Below are 23,449 nucleotides of genomic sequence, written 5' to 3' on the forward strand. Positions count from 1 at the left end.
TTATCAACTTTGACTCTACAGTTTTATGAACTGACATTTGCGGAATATATACAATTGAGCAATTTTAAATTTGTTTACAGTTTTCGACATATTTCTTTATTTGTGAACTTTGCGCAAAGATACGCGAGGGCTATCTGTGCTAGCCGTTCCTAATTTAGCAGTGTAAGACTAGAGGGAAGGCAGCTAGTCATGACCATCCACCGCCAACTCTTGGTCTACTATTTTACCAACGAATAGTGGGATTGACTTTAAGTTTATAACGTTCCAACAGCTGAAATGGCGAGGATGTTTGGTGTAACGAGACTTCGAACCTGCGACCCTTAGATTACAAATCAAACGCTCTAACCGCCTGTCCTCGCCGGGCTTTGGCATGGTTAATGTGCAACATAAAACATTAAATATTACCTTTACTTGTAAAATATAACAAATACTTTTATTGAGAGTTAATTTTTTAGTTTAGTTTTAATAAATCTCGCCAAACAAATATTTCTTCAGCATTCAAAGTAAGTAATTTAGGACCATTATTTCTATAAAGTATTACAGTACTCGATTCGTCTTTTTAAACGCTTTAATACCGCTAAGTTTTTAAACTTTTTAACATACAGATCGTAAAAGTAATTTTAATTTATTTTGTTTGATTTTCATTATTGGACTTCAGTTCCTCACACACATCATGATCAGTAATTAACTTATTTAACGTACTTACCATAATTTCTTGCCTTGTGGTAGCTTTAGGGTTTTATAATGCTAAAACTATAGATTCGATTCTAGCAGAGAATACAGCATAGATAGCCTTTATGTAGCTTTGCACTAAAAAAACATGTGATTTTATTTTTTATCTGTCTTCACTATTAACCTTCGTGCATTTGCATAATATTAATACTATCTTAATCACTACTATGACTGGCGTATTGCAACCGGCCTGATAAGCCCTATGATGGATGAAAAGCTTCGCTGATACTGTACATATTTTATACATTACTGTTTACTTATGGGTTTTCATAATTTATAAAAACCATAACTGAAATCCAGTCAGAACTATTTTCCGACCACATTTAAACAATATGTCTTCTGTATCGTAAATACTTTTGTCATGCAAACCGAAATAATAAAGTGGCAAACAACAATTTATAAGCACAACGAAATGAATTATTTTGGGGAGAACGTACTATGTGTTTCGTCAAAACATGGATCTGAGACCACACCTGAAGAAGACAGACACATGTTTTGTTCCCCCGCTTGGACAGCGGTAAGTCTTCGGATTAACAACTCTAAAATCAGGAGTTCAATTCCCCTCGGTAGACACAGCAAATAGCCCGATGTAGTTTCACTATAGGAAAACACACACAGACATGTTCTGTTGAAACATGTAGTATGTTCTCCACAATATAAAACACTTCATTATGTTTATAAATCGTTGCATGCCGCCAGCTTAGCACTATGTTAGCATAACGTATTTCGTTACTCAAATTTCAGGTGAAGGTAGTAGCAAGACTGATACATTTACAAACACGGAAATGATTCATATCTTTGCAAGTGTTTTTTTTTTTTTTATTAAGAATTTTATTTTTTATTAAAAGTATTATTTTACTTTTAATTTGTCATTGTATTTTTTGTCATAATTTTATATTTTGTCACCTATTTTTCCCGTACATTTGCTAAGGTTTTTCATTTACATTTTGTCACTCCATTTTTTAATATAATGTATCTGGACAATAGGCTGTGAATCCAGTTTAAACAGTTTTTATTCAAATTTGCTTTTTAATACTAAAATTTCACCAAAATAATCCGTATTGTTTTTTAAAGATATACTTTTGAAACGTCGAAAATACGCTTTATTTCATAAAGGTAATGCACCTCTTTCATTTATTCATCTTTATTTTCTAAATACACTTCAAACACATTATTACTAGAATTAAATTTCCAAGACTTTCAGCTCATGAAAACATCAAGAACGGACATAAAGGCTACCTGTAGAGCCTACATCATCTGTGTAGTTTCAATATTTCAGAGAGATCTAAGCTCTCGGTTCATTGTAACCAATTTTAATCCATCTTGGATTCAAGGTTCGACCGTTGTTGCAGAAACTTCTGGGTTGTGAGTGCATAATAAGTCTGTTTGTTTTGTTTTTTGAATTTCGCGCAAAGCTACTCGAAGGCTATCTGCGCTAGCCGTCACTAATTTAGCAGTGTAAGATTTGAAGGAAAGCAACTAGTCATCACCACCTACTCTTTTAACCAACGAATAATGGGATTGATCGTGACATTATAACGTCCCCGCGACTGAAAGGACAAGCATGTTTGGTGTTATGGGGATTCGAACCTGCGATCCTTAGATTAGGAGTCTAGTGCCCCAACTACCTGGCCATGCTGGGCCAGCTTATTTTGATAAACTGTTTATCCAGATAACTTGCCTCTGTGGAAAATCTGTTCATCCTAGTATTCTGCCAACGTTGATAATTGTTTTTTTCTGATTTATCCTCGGACGTAGCTAGCCTGTCCATCTAAAACACTACTCAGTTTTGAGTAATTATAACAAGAAACAGTCAAGTTCTGTAGCTTGCTGGGACCAATCTACCAACCCGATATAACCTGTCTTTATCAGCTACCAAACAACGCACAAGATCTTTCCTCAACTAATAAGGGAAGGTAGATGAATCTTGACAGAGGAAACCAAAGTGGAGCAGAGTAGTGATAGTTTCATAGGAAAATATAGAGTATGCTAGGGAATTATAAATAGCAGTTGTAACTGGAAAATAGTAGTTGGTGAATTAGCCAACACTGAGGCAGAAGAGAAAATAAAACACTAAAGGGGGAAAACAGTAGGAGGTGATATTAGAGGCTATTATAACAATTACATGAACTCCTCTGTACCTCCTAAGACTTATATAGTTTGTAAAATAATTGTCGAATAGTATATTCTGTTAATCTCTACGGTTTGAAACATTTATTGAACTTTAGCTATTGAAACCTAATGAAACATGCCTGAATTTTCACATTGATATGCTTTTGCTTAGCGATCCAAGTTTTTTTGGAGTTAAAACAATAATAGTAGAATATCGTTACTGAATTTCAAATGATTATATATTAGTTCCTGAAAATGAAGTTTCTCATCTATTACTGATTAATTATATTAATTCAGAGGGTTAACACACTGTATAATAAAGGTGTTATAGGTTTCTTTTAGTCTTTGAAAGTCAGTCTCTATTAACGTCCATGATAACGAGCTTCTTAGACAGGTCAATCTTAGAACACATGTCTTCATAAACTATCTACAGACTTTCCAGTGTGCAAGTACGTTGGCTTCCTAAACCATGTTTACACTGAACAAAGCTGAAAAAAAAAATCAGTTTTAGATGCCGTGGCGCATTGCACTTTCGTATGGTAAGAAACTTGTCGTGAACCAAATATATAGACTTACTCAAGTCGCCATGGCGCCACTGCTTGCACCTGCGGCACAAATCACTATATTAGCATATGTAAATCGTTCTTATAAAATGCGATAATCCGTTCATAACTTTATAGGGTTAGTAGCTAGTAGATTAACATGGAATATGTACTCTCAACTTGGCTAACCCAAAAGCATTCCTGGATAAAGTCTTCAGGGTGCATACTGTAGTCAGTCAGTTTAATCTTTAACTTCCTCTTCACATCTTGAACTTAATCTAGTAACTTGGTATGGATCTTCAATACCTACACTGGTTATATGTGAAACAGGTAAAACTCAATAACAACTGGTGAACCGAATGGTAGATTAGGTTTCACGCGTATTTTTAGTATTTTAAACAGCTTGTCTGCTGAATAACTTAGAAGAATAAATGAGTACTCGCTACATGTTCTTGAAATATAGATTCATTGGGGTTCATGAAAGGTAACTTAATACACAGGCATACACATATTGGCGTGTACTATGTGACAGCAGAAAGCTTGGAAACGCTGATTGTATTCTTGCTAGTGTGATAAAATAGACGAGTAACTGTGTGGGATTGTTCTAGTTTCTGAGATATATTGTAACACATCCTCAACCGTGCTGCGATTATATTTTGTTCTTGTTTTCCAAAATACATCATCCAACACATTCCATCAAGAACTGTAGTCATGATGTAACTTATATTCTAATTAAAGATTATTAACTGTCATGTTATTAACTGAGTCAAATGGATCATGTACATGATTTGCATGAATAATGTGAGTTGTACATCTCTTCTTTAGTTCTTATTGCTTGAGATAAATAAATAAGGCCCGGAATTGCCAGGTGATTAAGGCACTCGACTAGTAATTAGAGGATCACGGGTTCGAATCCTCATTACATCAAAAATGCTCGCCATTTCAGTCGTGGAGGCGTTATAATGTGTCGGTCAGTCCTGCTATTCGTTGGTAAAAGAGTAGTCTAAGAGTTGGCGGTGGCTGCTAAATTAGGGACGGCTAGCGCAGATAGCCTTCGTGTAGGTTTACGTGAAATTTAAAATAAACCAAATCAAATAAATAAATAAAAATGTATGGCTAAGTATTAAGACTATACATATGCTCGTTCTTCCTTTTAATGGCCGTTTCTGTTTGTTTGCTTTGAATTTTACACAAAGCTACATGGAGACTATATGTGTCAGACATCCCTAATTTAGCAGTGTACGGCTACATGAAGTGCAGCTAGACATCATCACCCACCGCCAACTCTTGGACTATTCTTTTATCAATGGCGGTTAGGGTGCTTGACTCGTAATTTGAGAGTCACAGGTTCGAATCCCCGTCACACCAAACATGCTCGTCCTTTCAACTGATTTGATAGATAGATTAAGTAGTTCTGCTAAGTTCTTGTGCTATGTCAGAGGCCCATGTTTTGTATTCTTTCCTGTCCTGGTGATTTTTTTTGGTGTTTTGGGGTCGCTTGTGTCTTCTGAAGTTGGTTTCGTTGTCTTGCTTTATGGCCGTTTTCGCCTGCGTTGTTGGCTTTACTGTGAGGTATCGTTGAGTTGAAGTTGAGGGTGCATAGATGGTTATTCATTTTTACGTGTCTTCCGGTGGGACAGCGGTAAGTCTCTGGGTTTACACAGTTACAATTAGGGGTTCGACTCCCCTCGGTGTACACAGCAAATAGCTCGATGTGGGTTTGCTATTAAAAAAAACACACACGCACAATATAGTAAATAATTACGTGAAAATATGTGTGTGTTTTCTCATAGTAAAGCCACAGTGGGCTATCTGCTGAGTCCACCGAGGGGAATCGAACCCTTAATTTTAGCGTTGTTTTACTATATTAAAAAGTGGTTATTAATGTTTGGTTCGTCTACTGTTTTAACGATTTTACGTAGCTGTTCTTTAAAATCACTTGCGTTCTGTTTATTTGAGTATAAAGGTTTATTATCGTGTTTGTTGTATTGTTTTTAGTTAACCTTTTTATGCGTGTTCAGAATATTTTAGAATTTGTTTTCGTCTTTAATTGTGAACCGTAGTTGTTCCATTGTTGTGTTTTAAATTCTTTTTATTTCATTCTAATTTTGTTTCTCAGTGTTTTGATCTTCGTTTTTGTTTGATGTTCTTTGGTTATCTTGTGTTCTCGTCTTGTTTGAACTCTTGGTATCGTGTATTATCGTCTTAGTTTCAGTTTAGTGATCTCTTATCATTACTTATTATCACCTTGATTTTCTGTGTTCTAATATTTCGTTTCTTACTAGCCTGTATGGATTCTATCTTGTGCAAATGCTGTAGTGTTTTAAGTTTGGGATGTTTGTTTGTTTTTGAATTTCGCGCAAAGCTACTCGAGGGCTATCTGCGCTAGCCGTCCCTAATTTAGCAGTATAAGACTAGAGAGAAGGCAGCTAGTCATCACCATCCACCGCCAACTCTTGGGCTACTTTTGTACCAACGAATAGTGGTATTGACCCTCACAATATAACACCCCCACGGCTGAAAAGGTGAGCATGTTTAGTGCGACGGGGATGCGAACTCGCGACCCTTAGATTACGAGTCGCACGCCTTAACCCACCTGGCCATGCCGGGTCGTTTTGTGATGTATTTTTTCGTTTTGTTCACGAGGCTCTCCGGGATTGTCGAGTAGTAGCAATTTATTTCTTCTTTGTTTTTTTTTTTTTGCGTTTTGGAAAGGTTGGTTCTGAAGAAGTACATTTAATTAAAGCTAACTTTTTCATAGTTGGATTTTTCCAAGAATTTTGGCTTGTCTTTGTTTTGGTGCAAAATCATTGACACCAGAAATCGGTAAATGGCCACTAACAGAGTCTTCACCCACACTGAAAGATATAAAAGATGGAAGAACAGATGTAAAGTACATAAACAGATGCAGTATATCACTGGTTTGATAACAGTTACTGGTATGTGTCGTATATTTTGGTAAAAATATGTCTGTATCTTACATAATATCAAGAAAATCGCTTCTATGTGTTTTTGTTACTCTACAACCAAAACTGATATTTGCTACTGTGTGTTTTAATTTTATTTAGTAACTATGTTTCAAACAGACCAAACACAGAAATGTGTTATACTTGTCTAATCGCACTCATTAAAAAAACATTAAAACAATTAGTACTCAACGTTATGACAAAGACTATGAATATCTTGCAGTGAAATCACCCTTTTGATTTTAATTAAAATTCCCGCCTCTTTAATTTCACAGGCTGTCCGCTAGGCGTCCAACACACTACTTTTAGTTACGTCATTCTCGTGCTACCGTCTACTTAATTCACCCGAGCACCAAGAGCTCTTCATTCACGGCCAGTCAGTTAACAGTATTCGTCCTGTAGGTTATCATTCACTGATTTAGGTAGAAAGGAGATCTTGCAGCACGTGTATTCCTAGTAATCGAGCCCCACCCTCATTAAAGCGTCATGTCCTATCGAAACGAAGGACTAATTTGTCACTGGTTTTTACTACCTCCATAATTACAAATTACACTTGTGTCCAACAAACAGAACAGCTATTGTGATTGTATTTGGTTCATTAAGATTGTGCCATGCTTAGACTGACCACAATCATCTTATACCTGACTATCGGGCTTAGCCTGTGGCTGACGGGATTAGATGCCGGCAGGTTCCGGGGTCGCCCGCCAATTAAGGAGGAGAAGTCCGTTCGAAGAATACCAAAACAAACCCGTGAGTCAATATTTTTGTTTTGTATTTAATCACGGTTTAAATTAACAAAGAAAATTGTTTTACAGAAATTACGTTATTTCTACCTTTAGAATGCACTTTGTGACTTAGTAACATATTACTTGTATTTCTTACGTTACCGGTATTTATCATCACCCCTACATTTTTCATCTCTCTTCATTAAAGCATTATGGGAATGATACTTTTCCATGTTATCAACGTTTGTCTGAAAGCTGTAATACATATGGGTGAGGAAAACTCGCAAGACAAACCTACAGGCAGACTAGAATGTTATTCTATAAAACTATTTTTATTTAACTGAATCTACTGAACACAAACTTTTATTGTGCGTAACCATCCTGTCAGACTCTGAATGAATGCGAACCTGTTGAACGAAACTTGCATGATATTGTGCAGTAATTGAATCGCGAACAATTTTTCGCGTACAGATTCTAAATTTCGCTAACTCTGAATTGTATGCTGTAAAACAGTTTAACCTAAAATTATGCTTTCGAATTCTTACCAGTATGAATTTTACTATTTACTGTTACAATTAAACAAAATAGGTAAAATGAACAGAAAAAGTGAATTGTAAACTTAATAAGATTCCATTTTTACTAACTGGCTAATGATAATATATCAAGTGTTCTCAATGTGGTTATAAATAATATTTGAAATTCTTTATTGTAAGTGACATCTGTCGATGGCTATTAATAACAAAAACCATCTATTACAATGATGTATTACACCTTGTTTTCTACTGTAATCTATAAGCAAATGCACGGAAAAAATAGTTTTATATTGTCCTCGAATTTTTATTGATATACTTGAAATAAATGCATAAATTAGATGATAACGTATACACACTACTTGATTTTATGGAACTATGTTTGTTTATACGATATTTGATTAGCTTTATGTCAGAATATAGACATTTTATTTTTGATCTATAAAAACGTAATCTAAAATTGGATAGAAAATGGTAACCAATGTTTTAGTGACAACCCAAAATTCATTTTAACATTACTATTTATTTTTGGAACGACATATTCGTATGTTATTTAAATATTTACAGAATAAATTCTGGTTCAACTATTGCAATCTGTGATACACACAAAAGAACAGCATTCTATTATAATGAAATCGTGTTTTTGCTTGCTTTTCATTACTTCTGGAATTTGTCTGATTAGTTATCAAAGTCAATCAGAAAAAAAAAAGTCTCATGTTAGCATGCAAACATTTTAACACTTCCAGTACAGGCAGAACGAACGAAGAGCTCTCCAGTGCGGAGTATTTTGACTATTCGTCATTCATTCATCACTGATAATAAAACAAATTATTGGGGAATTTGCCCCCCTTTTTGTTATTTTTAATTACTACGTGCCTATCTTTTTATGTTACGTAAAGCTGGCTTTACAGTTTAACGCTGTTTTCGTTGGCCTTGTGTTATTGTTATTACAACCACGATGAGAGATACAGATGTTTATAACAATTACATTTTTGTCTTGTTACATCTATTCTGACTGCCTGGCGCTTGAGATAGCTAGACACCTTAAATTATTCACTTTTATTTAGAAGTTTACTTTTGAAAATAGTGTTATTTCAGATATTTTATCTTCGCTACGTAAATTTCTGATTATAAGCCGTTAAAAGTATTTCTTCTTCGTTTTTTAATGACTTACTGTCATGTCATCGAGCATGTTACTTCTTGGCAAGCATATAGGTTTTAATTCTTCTGAGTCATCCAGTTATGTTCACACAAATGCTTTATCATGGCTTAGAAAACTTTACGATGAAAGGAAAAAACAACAACTTTATCTACACAATCTTTTTGTGTGTTTTTCCCTCCCTTTTAAATACAAAAATAGAAATTGCCTGAAAGTCGTCTATTATAGTTTGATAAAATTTTTCTATTTCCTCGTTGGTACTTGCGACCTTCAACCGCTAACCATGCTTTCATTAGAGGGCGCTACAGTGCCAAACGTGATGTACGAGTAGCGACATTAACCTTCTTACGGAACAGAAATTATAAATAAAGAAGCATGAGCTATCAGCTAACGGTTGTCGTAAAACGCTGCTCACGAGAGTTCATGGTTTTAGTTTGTTTGTCCTTTTAATTCTGCGTGATTAAACATGAACATGAGCTTTTCCTTCTTTGTGTAATCCTTCTATAAATTATAACACTTGTCATTAGTGTTGTTGATCTGTCACTGTCAATTTTTTCATGTTTTTTTCTAGCTTGAAAGTAATTCTTGAATTTCATAGTAAAGGTTGTTAGTTCGCCATATCTTGTGTTTATTTTGCTACGATCGTATTTTGTTACTACGGTATATGGTGTTGTTTATCGTCTTAATAATGTTGATTATTATTATTTTTGTTATATCGAACATTAACAGTTTTCTCAATGCAGAATTCGTTGTATTATGTTTCAGAATAACATATATTTTTAGCTTATTGGAATTTTTTAAATTAATGTAATATATTGTTTGTTATTTGTCTTAGCCCAATGACACGTTGGACTACCTGTTGTCTACCATGGGGAATCGAACCCCGGATTTTTCCGTTGTTAGTGTGTAAACGTACCACTCACCCTCGGGGAATTAACTAACACACTGAGAGTAATATCTCGAACTTATTAGATTTTTTTCTTTTTCAAAATCGCCTAGACGGATAATTGGACACTATTTAACCACTGACAAATGCTTATGTAAAACTTGTTAATAACATATTAACTGTTAGTCAAAAGAAATCAACACTTACCCAGTAATAATTCTACTACAAAAAATAGTTATAAAATGGCTTAGCGATTTATTCATAACCACCTAAATATGGATTTTTTTCGATAGTAGAATTGTCGTTGTGGTTACTGCAAACTTTGGATTATATATATATATATATGTGTGTGTGTGTGTGTGTGTATATATATATATATATATTCCAGAGCTCTCTACAGTATATATTATATAGTGGGTTTTGACCATCTTATTATATCTAAGCATGTTTTTGAGGCAAAAGATCCCCGGATTCACGGTCCAGGCACTCTAATATCAGGTCTCACCCAGTCTTTTTTTCATTGCATAATTCTATAGATGTCATTTTGGTGAGGTCTAATACTGACCAAAATGTTCCCTCGTTATCGACTTAATGGACTGTAATAATCCGTTATCAAGCGATTGGTCTTCTGCAACAGATATCGACAGAAAAAAAGACTTGTTGAATCCTTGTCATTTGTTGAGGATAGTTAGGAACAATTGCTTTATATCCTGATAAAATAGGCGATGTTCTTACAACCAACACCTAATCTAAGCCGCTTCTTTTCTTCAGGGATAACTGAGTACGTTAGGTTACTAGACGATAAATAAACATACCGAAAATTATAGGCAGTGTTTTATGGAAAAGCTTTGGTGTGGCTCACAATATATATGTATTTCGCAGAACCGACTTTGCAAATATTGATGAAACTCATGATTTATGATAGCGTTAAGTTGTATATTACTTTTCACGTTTAAATAGTATAAAATATTATTTATTATATACAACTCTTCACACTGAAACTTAGTTTCTCAACATCCATTTTGTTGTACAACTGCTGAAACATCAGATCACGAATACCTCGGAAGTTAATACGTGATGATTTGCATAAAGAAATACACATCATTCTACGGCTTTATTTAAAAGTAACTTACCTTCGTCGAACAAGATGACACGAACCCAGATAAGCAATATACAAACTTTTTGAAATTTAACATAAAACGAATTCCTCAAAACAATTTTAAAACACCAATATAGTATTAATTTTCTCTCTGTCTCGGTATCAAGTAAGAATAATTAGACAAAATATAAAATTGAGACACAGCGTGTTCTTGAAATATTTTAAACTTTTTCCTGAAAGATGTGATTTATTAGTGATGACAAACAAAAGGTGTTTTATTTAGGTGTCACTTGTAGGTTCTAGAGATCCCAGAGAGATTTTTTAAGCATAAACTTTAGTATAACAATCAAAGATAAAAAAGATACTTAGGTATTATTTAATCATTATATTCTATATGAAATGAACTAGTGACATTTTGTAACCTTTAAATTCTAATCATTATAAGTATACACGTATACAATATTTTGTCTATTTATGTCTCGTTGAAGTGGTAGGAGCGTGGATACCTGTAGGTTATAGATTTATTGCTTGTGTAACCAAGCAGTGTCTCAATATCATTTGGTCATTTGTTAAGCAGGACAGTAATTACACGTTGATGCTCATCCATCCCACCGTCGCTACAGACAAACATTATCCTGATCGCTACTAACGAGGTCTTGATACGTAGGTATATGTATTTTAAAGCCAGTTGACTAGTACACGCTTACAAATTTATCTTTGCTTACTGCAGTAAGTTCATGTCTCTTTTCTTTTATTTTGGTTATTATTCCACTCATTATAATTCACCTTTTCCTTTTTATTGATTTGAGATATTGTGTTTGTTACGTATTTTATAGTTAATAAACTCGATGTAACTTTTACGCATTTGGTGACGTCCGTTAAATCGTTCAATTCATTCTTACTGACTAACAAACACCAGATCTCCAATTCATTAACAACCTGTTAACAAATTAAGCTTAAACATTTTTACAAAAGTAATGCACGAAACTAATTGAAGAACTATTGATGCTTTATATCAGCATATTTAGGGCTTACCTTAAAATTCGAAGTTCGATTTCCGTGTTAGGTACAAAACAGATGGTCCTTTCTGCATTTTGTGCTTAAACAAAACAAATAAATGTATTCGTACATAACTAATTGATAGAACTGTGCATACAGACGTCTTTGCAAAGCGAATGAAAATTGGTTCATGTATTACGATGTTAAGGCTCAAGTTGGTCTTCTAGTAATGCTATGGATTTCGGAGCTGATGATCCGGGTTCTAGTCCATGCGATATTAGCATATATCCCCAGCATTTTAAGCTGTGGGTACATTATAAGAGTGCTAGTCAATCTGTTATCGTCGATGGTGGGTGGTAAGGTGCTATTGACTAGTTGTCTTCTTTCTGGTCTGTAAGTCAAAATAGGCGATAGATAGCCTTAGAGGCTAGAAGGTTTAACATTTGTGACGAAAAGTCACGCTATCTGCAGATATGTTTTTCTTGTCACATTCTTCTGAATTTATTCATTTCAGAGTGAAAATCAGTAGCTTGTAAAAGTTTTTCATGTATTGTCTCTAACAAGTCACTGTTGAAAATCTTTCGACAATACCAGTACTAGAGAGTTTGTGTGTTTCTTATAGGAAAGCCATATCGGGCTATCTGTTGTGCCACCGACGAGAATCAAACCCCTGGCTCTAGCGTTGTAAATTTGGAGACTTATTACAGTCTCGACGGAGAAACATCGACAGTTAGTTAGGCTGGACTATGAGAAACAAAATCTTAGGTCTACTAGTTACTAATGGTTTGTCAGATTTCTAAATTTAAACCGTTCTTTTAACACAATATCCAAAACAAATCAAACCAAAATATTAGGGGAATTTTTTCTACAAATATATTCGGTAACACTAAATTGTCAATTAGTACGAATTGATGTATTTATTCAATTGTTGTCGAAGGGCTCTTAATGAGGTAAAGTATCTTCAGTATGTTATGGAACCTGAGCGTAAACAAAATGATGTATATGGAGAAGGCAGATCATCATCAACTTTTGTATAAATTATGCTTCACCTGTAACAATTTACTCAGATCTTACAGACTTGTCAATAGAAAAAATGACAGGTTCTTGTTTGTATTGCTGCCTGTGTTTGGACTGACAGAAGGAAAGTCCGTATTTTGGGGCTGAAAGTTAGCCATCAAAAGGAATCGCAAATAATTTCGAAATAATAGCTGACCGCCAAGGAAAATTTACTCAAGACTGTAATATTTTAATTAGATAGATTTACAATTCTATTCTATACGTAAAATAACTGAACACTTAATGTTTTCCAGAATGAAAGCTGGTAACATAGTCCTGCTTGTCAATATGTTATGTGTTGAGATTCAGACCTCCTAAAGAACTAAAACATTGTAAGCAAACGTTTCAAAAAAGTATAATTCTGTATTTCCATTAATAAGAGTTTTCAGAACACTACTGATTAAGTATGGTAACAAAGTATCAAGATAATGGAAGGTTTTAGTAGAATTATTGCACCATAGAAACTGCTTCTATTTTTTGAGCTATTTCGAAGAATAAATTCAAGAGTTCCTAATAAAGGTTCGAAACCTGGCACATGATAATGTCGGGAAACAATTATCCTGTTAGTCTTCAACAGCTTTGTCTTGATTGACGTAGTGTCTTATTGAAAGGCAGATAGAAATGGTGCATCATAAGATAAACGTAAATGTTCTGATATAATAATAACATTCACCCCTTATAACTGAAACCAAGTTTTTACAGTATTCTCGCTTGGATGTTCTCCCCACATATACACGTCCACTTGATGATAAAGTGACGAATATTGACTCATCTGACCAAACCGGATTATTAAACCTACACGGTACAGTTTTCTTTAACAGAGTAGTGGTTGCTGTTGTCCAACAGTGAAGCTCTGATTGTGTTTTGAATGTTGTTACTTTTTAGATTGCAGGACCTTTAAGATCGCACTGAGACAGTCTCAATCGTTATATTAACAGTCTGTGTAGTTACGATTACAGATTAGAATGGTAAGCAGGCTTTTACTACCATCCTTATTTCCTGTTAGATATTTCCTTAAATACCTGATGTATGGAGTTGAAGTATAGTCGGATTGGTTAATGCTATACACACATACTCTATACACCTGAAAACTAGGGTTCATGAAAGCTTATGTTTGCTGTTTGTTGAAACTGGAATTAAAGTATCTAACCTGAACGACACATTATGAAAGCGTGGGTTAAAATAGGTTGATAAATGGCTCATTGAATTCAGATATTGTTGTCTACAATTTTGACTCGCTGACCAAAAGAACAGCCACTCAACAACATTCGCCATCTAACTGAATTAACTTGCACTTTTATGACGCATTTTAGCTAAAAGTGCGAAACGTGTTCAGTGGTATCACATCTCAAAGTTAAGACTTTCTGATCCGAAGCCCGACACATTAACCACTATGCCACACCCATTCCTTGCTTGATAACAGCAAGGCGTTTGATTGTCTTTTTGAATTTACTACCTAGTGTTTGTTTTTTGTACAAGCCTGTATATCACATGAATAATTACTAATTAAAGAAGTCTAACTCTAAGTATAACCTTACAGAACAGACTGTAATAAAGTTAATAGGCTATATACTAGCCTTGAAGCACAAATTATATGATCTTTATAACAAAAATGACATCATCAATATTTCCCTTCATGGAATGCGTAGGCGATGGACATGTGAAATGAAATCAGCCAAGCAAAATATTGTGTAGGCGATTGACGCATGAAATAAAATCTTTCGTGTTTTATTTCATTTGTAAAGTAATGAACGTTTGAATTTTCTGCAGAAATTCAAGAAATTGGATTAATAATAAATTTATGCGCCCTTTACTACAAAAGATTTGTTTATTCACATATAAACAGGCTTAAGTTTTTCAGTATTTCATGAAATTCAGCTGCATTTACTTCTTCCTGCCAATAGTAATGGTTTTATGAACTTTAAGTGCTACTTGTAAATTACAATAATCATCATTTGTTATTATATAACTCGTGCAGATCTAGGTAAAAAACAACTGATCTAGCGGTGACATTGAAACTGTTTCCAAAGAAACTAAAAGGAAGCAACCTTATTATTTTAAGAATTTAACTACCAAAGGCGTTGAAAAAAAGATATTGATCGTACCTACCGTTGGTTAAAACACGAGATATTAAAAACATTGTTTCACTGTAAATGAAATATTTTGCACACTATAAAAGGACGATACCAAGACTCTGACAATGTCCTTTTTCAAAATGACTATCAATCCAGCGTTTTACAGTTTTAACATTGATATATTGTAATTGTAAACAGAGACGGATACTACCTTATGTTACAGCTATCTAGGTTAGAAAACAACAGAGAGGAACATCTTTTGAAGCTGCTCTTAAGTTTTTTTTTATTTCTAACATTAATTAAAGTATTTCTTTTGATGTTACTTAATGGTTTATGCTCCGAGGTATCACAATTTTTTGGTTCAATGGAATTCTTTTTCGTCTCCTATAGTTGATCAGCGAAATGAATTTCCTGAGCTGAGAACGTAGAGTAATCTCTTGATTCTCTTCGTTATAGTATGTTAACGTATCACAGATATTTTATACTATAGTGACACATTTAAAATAGTTTGAGTGTTTCCTTCGAATTGGTCTAATAGCTCTGTAAAACGGAAGCTGTAACATCGCAGACACGAACGGGCGGGATGAAGTATATCTTTCGCTAATGTACCGTGACTAAAGTCACATGGCATTACTCTCAATTAATTCAACTGTATTGCTGACTCACCCTAAAACTTTTAATGGATTGTACATTTAAGTTACTTGAAAAATATCCTGCCTTTTTTTTTTTTTCTCGTGAGGCTTAGATGACATTGTTTAAAGTCAACCAACAATTTGCTTCTTCTGTCATTATAATGAAATTATTAGACTTTTTAATATATATTATACAAACACTCTCTAAAGTGAGGTAATTTCTGATTGTGGTAAGCGAGTGACCAGAAATTAGAAACCACTTTTTCGCATCGTTAGGAGCTGTACATATTTACTTTTAAAACATTTGTGTAGTTGTAGCTAATATAAATAGATTCTTTAGATGATAGTGTTTGTAACATGGCGAAATGCACGTTCTTTTGTATTATTCTTTTCTATCACTAATTGAAGTTAAATAATAAACTGTGAAATTTTTTTCGCACTTGTTTTTGATAGTGTTTGTATGGACATTCTGTTTGTTTTGTTTTTCGAACTTCGCGCAAAGCCATTCGAGGGCTATCTGCGCTAGCCGTCCTTAATTTAGCAGTGTAACACTAGAGGGAAAGCAGCTAGTCATCACCACTCACCGCCAACTCTTGGGCTACACTTTTACCAACGAATAGTGGAATTGACCGGAAATTATAACGCCCTCACAGCTGAAAGGGCGAGCATGTTTAGTGCGACGGGGATTCGAACCCGCGACTCTCAAATTACGAGTCGAACGTCTTAACCCACCTGGCCATGTCGGGCCACTCGGGCATTCTCCGAAACTGTTATATTGTTCACCATACAACTGGAATACCGATGACTTTTATACTATAAGCAATATCGATAAATATCTTGCACATACATACACATCAATGGTTGTGCTTTAGTTATGTAGTCTGTTTAAATATTTCTTGGTAAGATATGTGTCTGTCTAGGTATGCATGACAGCTTTTACCTACTCCTGTGTCATTCTTTGAAAGCATCAGTGATTACTTTGGTAAATCGACAATAAAAACTGAAGGGCGCCAATAAACGTTTAAGTTAAAGAACAGTCACATCTAGAATAAGCAATATTTAAAAACGATCGGATTTATAGCGGAGATCAGCGATAGTATGTTCAATATAAACAAATTATATTAGGCTAAAGATCAAGTTTGCAGGCTTGATCATTAATCATATTAAAGGATCAAAGTTATGGTATGTTTAGGTTCGTTATAGAAACGTCGTGGCGTAAAATAGATTATTATTGTATTATCTCAACATTTAGCCATAGGTCGAGCAATTATAAAACAGTGGTACAGCGTTATGTTTACGAACTTATAACGCTATAAACCGGTTTCGATACGCGTCATGGGCAGAGCAAAGATAGCCCATTGTGTGACTTTGTGCTTAACTTCAAAACAAGCACTCAAACAGTGTAAAAACACACTAAAGTAATTATCTCGGTGGTTTAAAAGATAGACGTGATTCTGATATTTAGATTTATATGGACAGAAATTTTACAGAAGAAGAACGATCATCTTCCTTTAACCAAAAGAACCAAAAAATCACATCATTGTGAAGCGAGGTAAACGTTTACATTTGTATTCTGACAGCGACTTTATCAGTACAATGTTTTAACGGAACAATAAAAAAGAGCAGGTTTTTAATGTATTAAAGAACATGTTTCCTATTTCTTAATTGAAAGGTTTATTTCGAATCGCAATTGGAAACATAAGACAAATCGTCTAAAGTTATTTCACTGGAGGAGACATGTATAGCGTCACACACTGATCTATGACATTAATACGGAAATACTGTATTTTAACCCTTAAACTTAAGTCAATGAGAACTAGTCAGTTTAAATTTGTCTTGATTAGCCTCTCCTAAAGGAAAAAAAAACTTATGTTTAGGATCTAACTATTACATTTGGCTTTCAAAGTATTAGAATTATGACATTTTATTTTTTAGCCATTGGAAGATTGGAATAATCTTTTTTTTTTTTTTTTAGAATCTGAAGTATGTATACTGTTCCTTCATTTTCAGCCAACCGATTCATGGTGATAACAGAAAATTTCACCGATTTTGGAGGATAGAAAGAAAATAATGTAGTAATTTATTATGGCAAAAATGAAGGTAAAATATAATTATTGGGTACAATTATTGCATTATTTATAGCTTATACCCTTACGGTCATTTAGGCTTACGTCACAGAGTCAGGTGAGATTAATGTTTCTAATTAGTCTGTCTCAGCACAACCCGACTATCAGTAACAAAATCAAATAGGTATCGCTGAAATGGATTCTACGTAAAAAAAAAAAAATAAAGGAAGCTTTAGAGCAGCAAAAGCGTTATGACTCTCAAAATGCTGCGCAATTATCTTGAACTCTGTATTATTAAGCTTTAAGTTATTTCTTTAAAAAAACTCTGTAACAAAGAAAAAAGAAGTACCTGATAGTCTAAGTAAACACAAATTATGAACATTTCGATTATGTTATTGTAGAGAAAAAAAAATACATGTGTATACTTGTGATATACGTCTGGCACAGCAGTGATATGAAGAATTCTTTTACAACTGAAATGTATGAAATGTACTTAAAATGTTTAAGAAACTTTTTTACTTCTGTTATGAAAGGAAGAGGGTTTATAATACGTGAATTCTGCCAACAAGGTATGGTCCTAAAATAAATAATTGCTGTGGAAGTAGTTTATCTGTGGTGGAAATGGCAGAGGTAAATTTACAGAAATAAACTTGTCTTTAATCATGTACTTTTTCTTTTTTCACTCGTGTAGCTGTTCTCAATTTAAGGTATCTTTTCTTCTTTTGCATTTATTTTTAATGTGACCGCCATCTTTGAACAACTCCAGCGTTTAATGAATTTAACATGAAGAAATATGATAACTTTTAATATTTATCAAGTTGATAAGCGATAGCGCTAAATATTTTTTAAAACTTATAGTTTATGTTGAAATGTCGTTTCAAGATCCAACCTTTGTGAGATTTTAAATTAATTAAAACGTTGATTTTACGATTTCAAAATGTGATCACTGAACAAATCTACCCTAACTTTACGTAATCAGCCAGTGAAATAACCTTCTCAGTACAGAGCTAATAGCATGACTGATTATTCGTCAGAAATTACATTACCAATTAAAACCGGGAACATTTCTGTAATAGTTCTTTATCACATTGCTTAAGGAGTGAGCTAGGAAGATGTCTCCAGGAAGACATTCCTTCTGAAAATGGTGTCATTTGTACTAAATGCCATCAATAAGTACTTTTCTTCCAGACATTGTTCGTCTGATGATCCCACTTCAGATTACAATGCACTGATAGAAATGATCCAAGATACTCACCTTGTTCACATATTTCCTAAATGTTTTCAAACAAATCGCATTGTACAAGCCTCTTGGTGAACCTATTAAAGCGTATATTTTGAAAATGGTCTTATATGGCCGACATGGCCAGGTGGGCTAATGCGTTCGACTCCTAATTTGAGGGTCGCGGGTTCGAAACTCCGTCGCACCAAACATGCTCGCCATTTCTGCCATTGGGGCATTATAATGTTACTTTCAATCCCACTATTTGTTGGTAAAAGAGTAGCCCAAGAGTTGACGGTAGGTGGTGATGACTAGCTGCCTTCCTTCTCGTCTTACGCTGCTAAATTAGGGACGGATAGCGCAGATAGCCCTTGTGCAGCTTTGCGCGAAATTCAAAAAGCGAACAAATTATCCTATTAATAATCTAAAAGAACTTTTATTTTTTAACCAATTTGAGCCATACTTATTTTTAATTTTGTTTCAATAGAAATATGTTCAAAACATAACTTTTGAGAGAAAGATATGAAACTTCAGTGTAACGATAAACAAAATCTGTAACAAAAGTCTGATAAACTGTTAAGTATTACTTGGAAAAATACACGAAATCTCATTTGTTCCCAATAATAGTAAATGTTTTATTTCTTTTCCAGAGTAATTAGGCAAGAAATTTCTGGAAACTTATTTCAATAGGCAATAAGCCTATAATCGATATTTTAATATTATATAGATTTTTAGCCTGTTTATCTCTTTAAAATGATCAAGGTGCTTTCTACGCCCAAACATTTTTAAGATTAAATATCTGACCAACGGCGAACAGTCATGACAAATGCACCCCTTGGAGAACACATCCAGGAATTTATCATGCATGGTGCTGCCACCTTGTTATAAAGATTGGTGCTGCAAAAGTCGTCTGGGTAGAAAGCAGTTTGTAGCTAAGTAGTATCGTTATCACTGAACATAACTAAATAATTTCCAAAGAGCCGATTTTTTTGCGACTTTTTGTTTCAATCAATTAACCTGTGAACAACTAGCATGTATGTGATGACAGGTAGACATCACGAAACTAAGCTGATACAGGGAAACATTTGTTGGGTGAAGTTTTTGCACTATGTTAACAAATATGTATCAGGTACTACTGTTAGTGCTAACGCCAATATCAAAACAGTATTTATAGTGTTAGAGGGAGCATTTAAGTTTGCAAGAGGTGTTTTTTGTTGCTGCTGCTTAATGGCCATTTTGATTCCATAAATGTTGAACAATGACACAAAAGAAGGGGGGGGTCTCATTTTTATCTTTTGCTGAGATGTTAGATTGACAATAAAGTTAAATGAATATTTCTCCATCTTTAGAACCCCGCTCTGGCCAGGTTGTGTATAACCTCATCATAAGAGAAGACAAGAACGATTCCTTTAGTTAATAATTGAAGGTGGGCATTCACCGGGAACCCTATCCTACATATTTATAGCTGTAGTAGACGACCTCGGAGTTAGGTCAAGAACCCCTGGTTGGGAAGTCCCCGCTAAGGATTTACGTCTTTCCCCTGAATAGAAACTTCTCATTAAACTGCTAGTTCACATTTGAAAGTCAGAAATTTGTATGTTGACGTCACACGTTCACATGCATTTAGTGGAGATTCAACATCTTAAGGACGCTGCAGGGTGTTAAAACTAATTTTTACATTCAAATATAAAGCAGCAAATACATTTAAGATCGGACTGGCTACGAAGAGGAGATAACAGCGAAATAAAATATTTGCTGAAGCGAGTTATCATTTAGATAAGAATAATTAAGCTGTACAGGCTTCATCAGGAACAACTTTAATTTCCAGATGACCAATAGCTAAAACGAAAATTTACCTATGTACTCTATGTGAAAGAGAGTAGTTACATTACTTATGCAACAGATAGAGACATTAAACACATGGTTAACAATTCTAGGTATTTCTTACATCACTTTTCTTCGAAACTATGTAAATAAGAAGATAGGTTAATAGGAAAATGTCATAGTTGTATTAGTGCGATGGGGGACAAGATGTATTTATTCCAGGTACTAGAGCTTTGGTGTGGAATTCCAGACTGACTGATTTAAGAAACGTATCTCAATCAAGGACACGTGAGTAAATACGAGGTTTTTAAACTGAAGCTTATCCAAGAAAGACGTCTGACACATACTGAGATAACTTTAAGTACTAAAATAGTGATCTGTTTATAATAAGATAAAACATTCAAAATGACAAAGGGCTTCCATTATCGAACGACTTAAATATAAACTTATCTAAAAATATAATATAGAAATACTATATCCATGAAGGAGTAAAAGAGAAGAAACAACAGGAAAACAAATATTGATAAAGGTAATCAATGGTATGAAAAATCTTCAGATACAACAAGTGTTTAGTAACAAAGATATGACAATTTTTTTATATTGTAAATCAGCGAATTTAAAGTTTTATACTAGAAACAGTAAAGGTACAGCAAAGTATGACTGTCTTTGGAACCTCAACGAAGAAATAGGATGAAAATAATCTTGTTGCATTATTACTGATTTACTTTGAGTGAAAGTATTGAACATCAAAATGGATAAGATAGACTTGTGTGAAATAACTGTTTGTATCTGACGTTGGAGAGTTTACTCCTTTGGAGAGCATGTAAAGAACCAAAGTTTAAGACGAACATATTACATACACGGCAATAAATGAAAGATAAAAATTAGGTTTTAAAACCATTCGTTAAACTGAACGAAGGATGAGAAATAACACACACGGAAAAAACAAACAACGTGTAATGAGAACAATGTGATAATTTTGAATTTCGCGCCCAGCTTCATGAGGACTATCCGAGTTAGCCGTCCCTAATTTAGTAGTGTAATATTAGAGGGAAGGCAACTAGTTATCACAATCCATCGCCAGCTCTTGAGCTACTGTATTATTAACAAATAGTGGGAGTAACCGTCACATTATAACGCCCTAAAGGCTGAAAGAGCGAGTATGTTTGGTGTGACAGAGCTTCGAACCCGTGACCCTCAGATTATGAGGACCTATAATAATTTATGAACAAATATACAACATTTTTCTTTTACAATGTGATTTTGAAATGCTAAGTGCTTTTATAAATAACATTCTAAAAGAAAGATATTTATTAATTTCCCTGTAATTAGCTATGGACAGTTTACTTCTTATCTTCAAAATAAATTATTCGAAAGGGAAATAACACGTAGGTTAATATATAGTAAAGAAGTGATTATTTTTACAGGTCAATTGGAAAACTTATCATATAACATAAGAAAACATTGTATAAAGTGAACGTAATAACAGGCGTATTGAATAATATTGAATAATTCATTTTGCACTTTACGACATGAAACTGGAAGAAGGTACAATGTACACATTGAATAATTGAAATGACTAGACAGACAACTTGTAGGAGATTTTAGTCGTTGAAGAGTCGAAAGTAGGACACGAAATTTATTTTAATTTGAAATGTTATTTAATACTGACTTTAGTACATGAATGTTTGGTTTAACCGAGAGGTTACATCGTGATAACTTTATAGCTGGTGAGACTAAGAAAAACTTATGAGTGATAAATTTGAAATTTCATGCTTAAGACTAAGTTTACCAAAAATCAGTTTATCTTCGGAAGATGATGATATAATACAGAAGGCTATGTATATTATAGTAAACCGATTTTACATACAGAAATCAGCAGCTCGTGTGACCACCTTATAAAATTGCGATGGAACGGAATGTATCACAACTACATTTTAACAATATTTGATGTTCCGTGCATGGTGTAATACAACATACAATTTATCGCTTTAATAAATGTTATTTAAAAGCTTTCCAACACAAAATATTCATATATTCAAATAAAATAGATGTGTTTATATTGGAGGTTTAGAACATTTAAGTCGGGAGATATCTATTGTACTTAACGGCATTGGAAAACAAAAGAATATAAATGAAAATGGAGTATCAGGGCTACCAATAAAGAGATTCGCTACGAGTCGTACCACGGTCTTAATAAGCAAAACGCATTTTATTGGAACATCAACACAAAATTCAGTGGCCAAAGCCGTCTACGTGGTTTAGGCAACAGTAAGAAAGGTAATCAAGAAGGATCTCCTTGCGATTCAAGTTGCTTTTACGATATATCCGTTGATTCGTCGCTTACCTCAAGCAGTTGAAGAATGAAATGGTGCTCAGGATAGTCCATATGAAGACATACCGCTCAAGTCGTCGAACGAAGCATATATGGATTTCTATGTGATCGATCTATTGAAATGGGCACCAGGAAACTGTCATCTTCAAACACAGATGAATATTGGAAAGGGAAGAGTGATGTGCTGTGGACATTAAAACCTTAAAACAGGGTCTTTTTCAATTGTAATTATGCAGCAGAATCATTGACAAATGCGCGGCCATCAGGTAAAGCTGACCAGAAGTGATAACTATGGGTCGTATCGAGTGACAAAGCTCCAAAATCATTTTAATATAATTTACTCGACATCTTTAATACCGAAAATAGGTGCCCATGATAAATTGATAATGTCTTTGCTATCATTTGCAGCATTTGATTAATGGGTTACTAATAATCCAAAAACAAACATACAAAGACTAAAAAGATGTGTATTGGAAAATTTGGAATAAATTT

The 23,449-nt window shown here is 34.1% G+C and overlaps 1 protein-coding gene across 1 annotated transcript in view; it reads left to right on the plus strand.

Moving 5' to 3' along the window:
* The first annotated feature begins 6,690 nt into the window (after window positions 1-6,690).
* Window positions 6,691-23,449, plus strand: part of LOC143248150 (chordin-like) — a 142,817-nt gene continuing 126,058 nt past the window's right edge. The window contains exon 1 of the mRNA XM_076496582.1: window positions 6,691-7,102. Within this exon, the coding sequence (XP_076352697.1) occupies window positions 6,964-7,102 (139 nt within the window). The 5' untranslated portion in view covers window positions 6,691-6,963. The remainder of the gene's footprint in view (window positions 7,103-23,449) is intronic.

This window comes from Tachypleus tridentatus, chromosome 4 (assembly GCF_004210375.1).
Source record: "Tachypleus tridentatus isolate NWPU-2018 chromosome 4, ASM421037v1, whole genome shotgun sequence".
In the NCBI taxonomy this organism is placed as follows: domain Eukaryota; kingdom Metazoa; phylum Arthropoda; class Merostomata; order Xiphosura; family Limulidae; genus Tachypleus; species Tachypleus tridentatus.